The sequence below is a fragment of the Penaeus chinensis genome, chromosome 7 (genome assembly GCF_019202785.1).
Source record: "Penaeus chinensis breed Huanghai No. 1 chromosome 7, ASM1920278v2, whole genome shotgun sequence".
Taxonomy (NCBI): domain Eukaryota; kingdom Metazoa; phylum Arthropoda; class Malacostraca; order Decapoda; family Penaeidae; genus Penaeus; species Penaeus chinensis.
This window is the reverse complement of record NC_061825.1, coordinates 11,826,083-11,837,844: the sequence shown is the minus strand read 5'-3', so window position 1 is coordinate 11,837,844 and position 11,762 is coordinate 11,826,083. Positions and strand designations below refer to the sequence as shown.

General features: G+C 36.9%; 1 protein-coding gene across 1 annotated transcript; it reads right to left on the bottom strand.

The window, feature by feature from the left end:
- Positions 1 to 1,807: 1,807 nt before the first annotated feature.
- On the bottom strand, positions 1,808 to 4,512 carry LOC125026860 (adhesive plaque matrix protein-like). The gene is made up of 5 exons (XM_047615457.1): positions 4,442 to 4,512; positions 4,242 to 4,331; positions 3,940 to 4,015; positions 2,697 to 3,425; positions 1,808 to 2,233 (listed from the first exon to the last, which is right to left on the bottom strand). The coding sequence occupies exons 1-5, from the start codon at positions 4,510 to 4,512 to the stop codon at positions 1,943 to 1,945; spliced, it is 1,257 nt and encodes a 418-aa protein (XP_047471413.1). The 3' UTR covers positions 1,808 to 1,942.
- Between the last annotated feature and the right edge of the window lie 7,250 nt (positions 4,513 to 11,762).

Sequence of the window (11,762 nt, the reverse complement as noted above, 5' to 3'; positions counted from 1 at the left end):
ACAACGATGTTCCTTTCTGAAAATCGGATTTGTGGGTTGAATGCAAATATTGCATATATTCAACCGTACTCAGATAGGTGCCATAGAAGCAATGAAGTGTAGAATGCTATCACAATAATGCAATACAATCCGAATATACCGAATGACCAGCCGTGTGCCTCCGGATGGAGCTGTCATCACTTTGACAAGGTCACTGTCTCTTCTGTAATTACCTCTCTTGTTATAAAGAAATAGAAATATGCCCATATCTGTATCCCTAGGATTATCATGTGGCTGAATTAATGTGTTTGAAAATAAATGAATTCATTATATTTCGATTTTATGAATCAAACGTTTATTGGCTGAATTATTGATAATGACTGTTCTATATAGATACTGACTATTTTAATAAATTCCTGATGAAGCCACCCCTCTGGCCCCGCCCAAGCTGCAAGCACGCAGGACATGGTGCTCCGGAGTCGAAGGCAGAATTAGAATTAAAGGAAGTGCAGGCATTGAAGGAAGGACTGTGCATTCAATACCTAAATTTATTACTAGTCTAATTCACATCCTTTATTCTTTTCTTTCATTTTTCTTAATTAAGAGAGCGGCGACGGCGACAATCCGGAGGGATCCTACACGGTCAAGTTTCCTTACACCTACGTACAGGTCACCTACACCGTCGACGGCGAATCGGGCTTCGTAGCCGAGATCACTTACGAGATCTATGCTGCTCCTCTCCACTTGGGTTGAAGTCGACCCGTTGCAGTTTGAGTCATTAAAAAATTAATGGCTGCCATTATCAGCTCATGTCCTAAATAAGGCCAATATTTTGAATGCAAATAATAAATAAAACAAGTATTACTTTTCTTTGTTCAAATTAGAGAAACGATTACGTTCAGATATTGAAGTTATTATCTTTGTGATATTTTGAAATTCTGTCCAGTGTCTACAAGGATTCGTGTAATCGGGGCTTTGACTCGAAGTAAAATTATTTTCTGGCATTAATTGTCAATTTGCGATTTGAATCACAACGAGTATCACCTCCCAAACCAGATGTAAATCATCTTGATTAATCAACTGTAAATAACTAGATATACAACGCGAAGCTTAATGTAAATAGTAATGAATTCCACTTCCATATTTGAAAGAGGTGATGGTGATGGATCTGATCTTGCTTGTTAATGTCACTACTAAAATACTAAATATATTTCTACACACAAACAAACACAAACAGACACATATATGCACATATATAGATATATTCCTTCATATATACGTACATACATGTATATATATATATATTATATATACACACACAGACATATATACGCGCATACATATATAGATATATATACTCACATACATGTATATATCTACACAATATACATATAATTTATATGTATGTATATATGTATATAAATGTATACAAATACATACACGTACACACACATATGTTTATATACACATATACACGCACACACACATATATGTAAATATCTATATACATTTACACATATATAATATATAAGTATATATACATACACATATATATATATGCACACACACTCATATATATACATATATGTATATATATACTGCATATATCTATATATGTATGTATATACATACATATGTATACATACGCGTATATATACATGTATATACATGAATATTTATACATGCATACATATATATACATTATATATATATATGGAAATATATACACATATATGTGTGTACATACGTATATATATAATAGATAAATAAATATGTATATGGGGAGGTCTAGACCTTCCAGACCCAATAGGAAAAATGACAAATCAGCTTAAAACAGCCAATAACTTTATTTCAGTTCTCTGATTACATCAGGAAATCACTGATGATTGTTAGTCTGTCATTCACATCTTTCATGTTTCTTTTGGTAAGGCTAGAATATTAAGTAATATACTCTGAGAGAAGCTTATCGAGAATAATAAGGAGCATCATAGATGGAAGGAGGAGGTGTAGGAGGAGTAGGAAGAAGATAAGTCTGTCCGTGTGTAGGTTCCTTCGCCTCTCCTTCGTAAGTAACTTCAGCCACGAAACCGGAGTCGCCGTCGACAGTGTAAGTGACTCTCTGGACTCGCGTGTCGGGAAGCAAAACGTTGTAGAATCCCTCGGTCTTTTTTCCGTCACGGTGTTCCTGCATGTTATATTCGTTGCCGGAATAATGGTCGTTTACTTCCCACTCAAACCAGTACTTCGGCTTCCCCTGAGGGTGAGGGACGAGCGGATTCAAATCACTTGACGGTTCTGTTGTCTATACTATCTTATAATCACCATCAACAATACTAATGACGGAGGTAGTAATGGATATCATAGTACTAATAATGACAATGAATATGGCATTCATGATTATATAGATGATAATAATGATGATCTAGATAATAAAAATGATATAGATAACATTGATATGGATAACGGTAATGATGGTATAGTTGATATTGGTTGTAATAGAGATACCATTACTGCTATTGAAAGTAATGATTGCTTAAATGACACTGATAATGACACAAACTACCAAGCACGAGTAATAATTACAATAATCGTTTTCGTGATTGCAGCAATTGAAATAATGATGATAATGATGAGATGCTAATAATTGTAATAATGACCAATTCACTTATTAAGATCAACAACAGGCTTTTTTGCGTAATGCCCTTTGAATTACTTACTGTTGTTGTGACAGGTGGCCCATATGTATAGGGTGGGGGCTTGGCAGTGATGGGGGGTAGGTAGGTCGACGGTGGAGGGGATGAGGGAGGGGCGGTGGTGTAGGGCCGGTAGGTTGAGGGAGGGGCGGTGGTGTAGGGCCGGTAGGTTGTGGGAGGGGCGGTGGTGTAGGGCCGGTAGGTTGTGGGAGGGGCGGTGGTGTAGGGCCGGTAGGTTGTGGGAGGGGCGGTGGTGTAGGGCCGGTAGGTTGTGGGAGGGGCGGTGGTGTAGGGCCGGTAGGTGGTGGGAGGGGCGGTGGTGTAGGGCCGGTAGGTGGTGGGAGGGGCGGTGGTGTAGGGCCGGTAGGTTGGGGGAGGGGCGGTGGTGTAGGGCCGGTAGGTTGTGGGAGGGGCGGTGGTGTAGGGCCGGTAGGTTGTGGGAGGGGCGGTGGTGTAGGGCCGGTAGGTTGTGGGAGGGGCGGTGGTGTAGGGCCGGTAGGTTGTGGGAGGGGCGGTGGTGTAGGGCCGGTAGGTTGTGGGAGGGGCGGTGGTGTAGGGCCGGTAGGTTGGGGGAGGAGGAGGTGAAGGCAGGGTTTTGGTGGGGGGTACATATGTAGGAGGCAGGGGTGGTGGTGGTGGTAATTTGTAACCATTCTGGGTTGGCGGGTGGGCATGCGGAGAGTGGTTATGATGCACGCCAAGCCGATCGGGAACGGCGAGCGAAACCGCCAGAAAACCGAGACTCACGAGGATCTGTGAAGATGTGGCAACATATCAGAAGTGGCGTTAGACGTTCACAAATCACTATCAATGTCCCAGAGATTCTCTTTTGACCGAGTACTTGCCCTTTTCCAGTTACAATGCGTAAATCATAAAATCAAATTTTGGTTTAGCAGACTATGGAATTCAACTTCTGATCTGAACAGATTATATAGCGTACCACTTGAGAAATGGTGACGTATAGAAAAAGGCATATTGCTTTTTCATCGTTATGATATACGTAGGCTTACATACACACGAAAACACGCTTGCATATACGTACGATGAGTGCATCAACGCACATACAGTCTGAATGTCAGTAAACTTTCCCTCATGGATAGAAGTCCGTTCATGAAAACAAAAAACTAATTACATATATATATCATTAAATCAACGTCCCATGGCATTCCACTGTAGGACATGGACCTCTCCCAATTCTTGTTTGTGAAGAAAAATCGTCGAAATACCGGTGAGAGTAACTTGGAAACTACCTATAAACTTTTCTAACGTGATTGGTCCTGTCTAGCTTGGGCTTAGGAAGAGCAACATACACAAATTCAAGGTATATTCCCTGAGTATGTAGTCTGAAAAAATAAGTATCGTTAGCCTTTACGCAAACTAATATGTAAAATCGACCAAGTGGTGTGGAATAGCAAGGCAAGGTAGTTAGCACCGTAATCCGGTGTTAACAGAATAATTCAGTTCCTCATTGAACACAATTAATGCTCGCACACACTTATATATATGTGTGTGTATATGTGAGTCTTTACATATCACAGCATGTATTTCGTAGCACTTACCACCGCCAACCCCTTCATTGTACTTGAGACTTTGCAGGATGTGATTCCTTCAAGCAAGCACTGGATGCTTATATAGTCCTGAGACCGAGTGCCATGATAGCTTTGGGATGGAGGGAGTGGGGTTGGCATTCAGTGAAAGTATATACCGTCAGAAAAGCAAGATGTGATATGGGTGAATGACTGCTTATCTTATCATTTATCATGCAGTACCTGTGGGTGCCTCTGTGTAATGCAGATAATATCGTGATTGAAGCAAAACCTTGGGACTGGCCATAAGGCATTCAGATCTCACGGGGCGATGACGCTTTTTACACGCAGCTCAGGTGAATATAATAATTCGAACTACTCTGTATGAGAGTGGTCATGGAAAAGTGATAAATCAGATCAATAATTTTACATTTGTTTTATGTTCGCCATGACAAATAAACATTCCGATAAAGATAGAAAATGCATGCAATGAATATATAATGATGGTTCCCCCAACCATTTTCTTAATCTGTGCCCCCTTGGGTATCTTGGTGGGATTTAGTTTTTATTATAAAATATGGAGAAACAATTTTTAGATTTCATGATATTGTTATCATTTATAAGTTGCTACACATATGTAGCTCTGCAACGTGAAGGAAAAAATAATACTTTTCTTGTTGGTTACTCTCTTTGTCAGGAGTGATCTATACTGCTTGTTCTACAGGTGTATAGAATGCAAATTATTGTCCAGCAGTGTATAATGTACACTATGGTTATTTCAGACTGTTATGTAACCTTTCAGTATCTCAAGGGGTACTTTTATAATGCGTGCTGTAAAACATACTGTAAAGAAGAAAATGCAAATTTAAACTAACTCATATACCCACATATCCGGGGCATAGCCATAAGCATAGGCAGCAACAGCGCCAGCCACAAGGGCCAGAACAACGGCGGTCTAGTAAAGGACATTCATGTTATCTATAATGAAATAGATACCAATATAAATATCATTTTTTTTATCAGAGAATTACGTAATAGATTACACAATATCGTGCCCCCTGTGTATCCATAGACCACTGCTCACTTTTGCGAACATTATGAAGGATTCGAAGATATGTAATAAGTGAATTACCGTGCGGGAGTTTTATGTAGTTCCGACAGATAGGCTAGGCCGCTGGAGGAAAAGAATGGTCTCCGTCCACACTTAATAACCTTTTTCACTAAGCGACACTCGGGGTTGCTCCTGTGACACACCTAGATCGTCGGTTGATTTTTTTTTTTCTCATTTCTATTTCACTTGCCTTTCTAAATACGCAAACTTTGTCAACCTGCTCACCTTACGTATATCTATTATGCATATAAGTTATATACATATAATACATATATAATATATGCATAATACATACGCATACACACACATTTACAAATAGACGGATGGATAGATAAACTGATAAGTAAATAGATAGGTATATCATTGGACAGCTAGCTAGATTGGTGAATAAATAAATAAATAAATAAATAAATAAATAAAGATATATATGAATAGACTGACAAATTTATTAAAAGACAAAAAGATTGATGTAGTAAAACGTGGGCATATGTACAGTACATTGAGTAGGTAAAGACAAACTCCTGGTGATCTATTCCCTATGCGCTTGGTATTGCATTCCAAATGTGAACATGCCAAATGCAATAGTGTATAATATAACTTCATTTTGTATGTCTATATCTACCTCTCTCTCTCTCTATCTCTTTCTATCTATTTATCTCTCTCTCTCTCTCTATCTATCTCTTTCTATCTATTTATCTCTCTCTCTCTCATTGTATGCCTCTCTCTCTCTATCTATCTGTTATAAGCTCACACTTCCCTCTCACACGCACAAACAGACACACATACCTCCTCCTCTCCGTATGCCTTGCTATGTGTACACACATCTCCACAAACAGACACACACACATATATATACTTATATATATATATATATATATATATATATATATATATATATATATATCTGTGTGTGTGTGTGTGCACGTACACACACATACACACACGCGCACAGATATATATATATATATATATATATACACATATATATATTTCTAGGTGCAGAACTATCTAATTTGCATAGTCTTTTTATTTTATCTCTTTTGTCAAAGTGTGATACCGTCTGATGGAATAGAGTTAGAGGTAACTTTAAAATTTCTCACACAATTTACTGCATGACTGATTGTTTGATTATTTAAAATTATCTGCCACGCCAGCGGGGAATGTAGGTATTGAGCCGCACACCTAAACTGAGGGATGTGAACGTGATATAAAGGCATAATGAAGGTGTAATGGAGATTTAGATAATTAGAGGAAGCAACAGCTTAAAGTCATTATTCTTAGATATTATATAAGTGCGAAAAATATCGGAAGCGAACGAGAGAGAGAGAGATAATAATGAGAAAAGAACATGTGTTAAAACATACACATACATAAACACACAAACTCTAAATTGTTGTTGTTGATACTAATTTTAAAATAAGTTTATAGAGGTTATAAATGTAAGGGAATGACGCTGTATCACATTTATTAACAAAAATAGATAACCACTGGCATGGAATACACGTTAGGCATAAGACGGGGTTGGTTTGTGAGCAGGAGCAGGCTTGTAGGCAGGAGCAGGCTTGTACTCTGAGTACTGTGCCTCACCCTCGTAGCTAACCTCGGCCACGTAACCAGAGTCGCCGTTGACACTGTAAGTAACCTTCTGCAGGCGACCGTCGGGAAGTAGGACGTAGTAGGAACCCTGGGTGTCGTAGCTGTCACGGGCCTCCTGTTGACCAAAGTTGTTGCCAGAGTAGTCGTCCTTCACGGCATAGTTGAAGTCGTACTTAGCAGGCGTCTGTTGAAATTTTTAATTTAGGTTTCTGACACTGTTGAATAGTATACTATAAAATAATTCCCAACTTCAGAGGGTGGACAAATTATACAAAGTCATGCTAACCTCATATGCGGGCTCTGGCGCATAGCCGTCGGCAGGCTGTGAGGGAGCAGCTACGGCAGCAGCCACAAGGGCCAGAACGACGGCAGTCTAGAAAAAGGAAGTTGATATAAACCACTGATAAAGATGCACACGCACATGATTCTGACTAGAAATCGAATAATGTATTATATGATGTCCTTTTTAGCTATAATCATCTATGCACAGGCCACAGCTAACCTTTGCGATCATTGTGAGGAGTACGAACGTATACAGTAACATAGCTGCCGTGTCCGAGCTTTATATAGTTGCCAGCACATGGGTGGGGCCATTATGGGAGGATAGGGAAAGGAAGGTCTACGGTTACACATGGCGGCTTTGATCATGAACAAATACTCACTTTGTTACCTTGCTTGGAACACTTGAAGATGCTCTTGTGACATACATAAGTTGTGTTGTATTTTTTCTTTGTTTTCATTTATTTTCCTTTTTTGTATCTTTAAAACGAAAATCTTGTGAACACCCCCCTTCACGTATTGCACTTACATATATATATATATATATATATATATATATGTATATATATACATATATATACATATTTATTGTGCAGTCATATTTATTTGAGGTAAAGACTACAGGTAATCTAGTTTACCACGCACTTGATATTACATACTTGCATGTATGCATATATACATATATATTAATATCTCTCTATATATAAATATATATATATATACACAATTATATATATATATGTCTGTATGTATATATTTTGTATATATATACTTATGCATATGTATATACATATATATACACACACACAAACACACACTCACACAAAGACACACACACACAGACACACACATATATATATATATATATATATATATATATGAGCAGGATGGAAATACACATTTATGCGAGTATGTGTGCATGCATGTATCCATGCCTATATTCACAACCCTATATTCATGTATTTTTTTTTTATTTGCAAGATATATGTCACATCGTGTACACATCGATCTCTCTTTGTATGTTATTCTGCTTATTCATATACAGACTTGTACACACAAACATACACATATATATGCTATTTATAATATACTTATGCACCATATATCTATATATCTATATGCCTATATGTCTATATGTATATATATGTATATATATAAAATATATATATATATATATATATATATATATATATGTTAATATGTGTGTGTGTGTGTGCGTGTGTGTTGTATATATACATATATACACACACACGCACACAAACACACACATGTGTGTGTGTATATATATATATATATCTGTGTGTGCGTGTATATATATATACACACATACATATTTATGCACACACACACACATACACACGCACACACACACACACACGCGCGCACGCACACACACACACATATATATTTATATATACATATGCATACATTTATATATATATATATATGTGCACATCTATATACATACATACATATAAATATATGCGTATACATATATATGCATATATATATATGTATGTATATACACACATTATATATATATATATATATATATATATATATATATATATATATATAGGTAAAGAGAGACACACACAGGGACAGAGGGATAGAAAGTGAGGAATATAAATATAAATAAAGACACACACATGTATATGTATACATATATATCTGCACACACACACACACACACACATATATACATATATATATATATATATATATATACACACATGTATACAGATTAACATGTGTGCATATATATAATATACACGTAGTACATATGTGTATTATATATGTATATATGTATATATACATATATATGTGTGTCTGTGTGTCTATGTACATACGTTTACGTATATAGATATATAACGCCGCCATTGACTGGCGTCCGTCTGCACAACACAATCGCTCCTTTGCCGTAATTGCTTGGGCAACGTTTGCGGGTCTGGCGATTTGGGACACAGCGTAATCTCGGGGTGTTGCCGAAATCACGCCTTCACGACACTGCTCAAAGGATAAGGCTTAGGTTAGGCTGGTTACCCTGAGTGTTGTAACTAGTGCTTTAGAAGAAACGTCTCATAATTGTGAGATACCGGGGAAATTTTATACAGCGAACATAGGACTAATTTTGAATTTCAAATCATACTTGTAGATAAATAAATAAATGATTAAATATATATATATATATATATATATATATATATATATGTATGTATAAAACATACTCATGTTTGTGTGTGTAAATATTACAACGAAGTGTGTTGAGCTCTTTATGTTGATATTGAATTTTATGGGATGTGTGAGAGTTTATGAAGCTAATGGAACGTAACTGTATCACATTTACTGATGGAAATAAATAATTGCTGACAAAATATATTAGGCGTAGGCTGGAATTGGCTTGTAAGCAGGAGTAGGTTCGGTTCGTAAGCGGGGGCAGGCTTGTACTCAGGGTACTGGGCCTCACCCTCGTAGCTGTAAAAGGGAGGTCTACGGTCGTACGTGGTGACCTTGATCATGAACAGACATAAGAAAAAATAACTGTGGCTAATACAAATCAGGCGCCGTTAGTGTCAGCAGTGCAAATTTTACTCATTATTGGCATTTAATAACTGATCATTCACCTAGTGAAGAATATTAGGACAATGTTGAAAGTATGCTTGCATTATTATTAGTTGTAGTATTATATTTTACTTTTTCATGCCTTATACAAGTATATACACAAAAGGGCTGATCAAAGGTTATCGAAGCTTTGGCTTATAAATGAAACCGTACACACTCCACACACTAACCCTGACGGTTTTCTCACCCTTGGTAACATTTCTCGAAGTCCTTTTCTGAGACGATTATAAGCCGTCTCATTTGCTCATGGAAAAGATATTGTCTTGGTGATATTTGGCGGTTTAATGTTGTCTTCTACGATACACTGCCTCCCGAATGTGAAGAACCTCAGATAGCTTAGCTTTGTGGAGCGTTATTTTATTATTACTATTATTATCATTTTTTTTTTTTATTAGATGAAGGGAAATGCGACGAGGCATATTGGAGAACGATTTCCAGTAACGAGAGGACCTATTGAGTATGTCTGTAGACAAGACAGATATTTTATTTTGAAAGGGGCAAATAACTGAGCAGTTCAACTAGTACGGTTTTTATTTCTTCAGATCCCGTATATATATATATATATATATATATATATATATATATCATTATGTCATCATTCGAGCATATTGATTATCATTGACTTTGTAGTGGGACATGGCAACACCTATAGAGGTGATGGCAGCATTTCCCCTTTTTTCAATTCAAGTGTCAATTAGCTGCATATTTCTTGAAAATTTAATATGCTTTATGCTTTAGAAATCTATGTATGGCAGCTGTATCAAATGAAATTCTTCAAATTCGCTGATACCTTTGTAAATGGTATTCGTTGCTGCACCATCTAGCAATGGCTAATCGAACTAATGGAGTGACTGTTTTTCCGACTGAACCAAACACTAAAACACTGATTCACCTAAAAAGCATGCTACAATATATTTTTAATTATAGAATATTAGCTGAACGCAAAACCGCAGTAGGGCTACAATGAATTGTTGATATTTTCACTCTGTGTGTATGTGTGTTTTCTTATCTAGTTGTTTCAATACGGGAGAAGAGCTAAGCTCAGATGGCCCCGTTTGCTATATTTAAATTATCATATAACTTTTTAAATTGATGCACATTTTTTGGCATACACGTTATTTGGAAGACTGTTCCATGTTTGGAACTGAACTTCTTGACATCTTTCTCACCTCTTTTTACTTTCAACTTTTTGCTGTGTCCTCTCGTCCTTCTTGTGTTCAGAATTATAAAGTCATCTTTGTCTAACTTTACCTTTCCTGTAATATAGTTAAACATCATTATCATGTCACCTGTTTTTCTTCTTACATCCAAAGTAGTAAGACCTATTTTCTGTAGTCTTTCTTCGTAGCTCATATCTCTTAGAGTAGGTCCCTATCTTGTGGCAGCTCTTTGAACTCTTCTAGTTTATCTATATCCTTTTTTAAGTGTGGACTCCATACCAATGCACCATACTCAAGACTAGGTCTTATGATGGCTGTAATGACTTGTCATTTATATGGCCATTTGGGCTTAGATATCTGTTTATGTTTATTCCAATGTCTTCTTCTTTATCTGCTTGGCTTAATATTACGTCTCCTAACTTGTAGTGGTATAGTGGACGATTTTTAATTTCTCCGAACCTGACTACATGGCATTTGTTGGTGTTAAATTCCATTTTCCATGTACAACTCCAAATGAACAAGCTTTCAATGTCAATTTGGAGGCATTGGCATGAGGCATCGTCATTTATCCTATTTTATAATTTCGCGTCGTCTGCAAACATATTCAGATAACTACCTGGACTTATGTTTAATCCTAAATTATTTATGAAAATAGTTAACATAATCGGCGCCAAGACCTATCCTTAAGGTACTCCACTAATTATTCGTCGTGAGTGCGTGCGTGCGTGTGTGAAATGTTTGTAAAAATAAGAAATCAATATTTGGTGATGAGTAGCTAAACAGCATATATATTTTC

What these genes read in the sequence shown, in the direction of transcription:
- LOC125026860 (XM_047615457.1), bottom strand. Translation starts at nt 4,512, where the DNA reads ATGCCTTATGGCCAGTCCCAAGGTTTTGCTTCAATCACGATATTATCT. An exon ending in TTACACAGAGGCACCCACAG is followed by an intron (nt 4,332 to 4,441) that starts GTACTGCATGAT and finishes TCCATCCCAAAG; the next exon opens with CTATCATGGCACTCGGTCTC. An exon ending in GTCTCAAGTACAATGAAGGG is followed by an intron (nt 4,016 to 4,241) that starts GTTGGCGGTGGT and finishes TTATTTTTTCAG; the next exon opens with ACTACATACTCAGGGAATAT.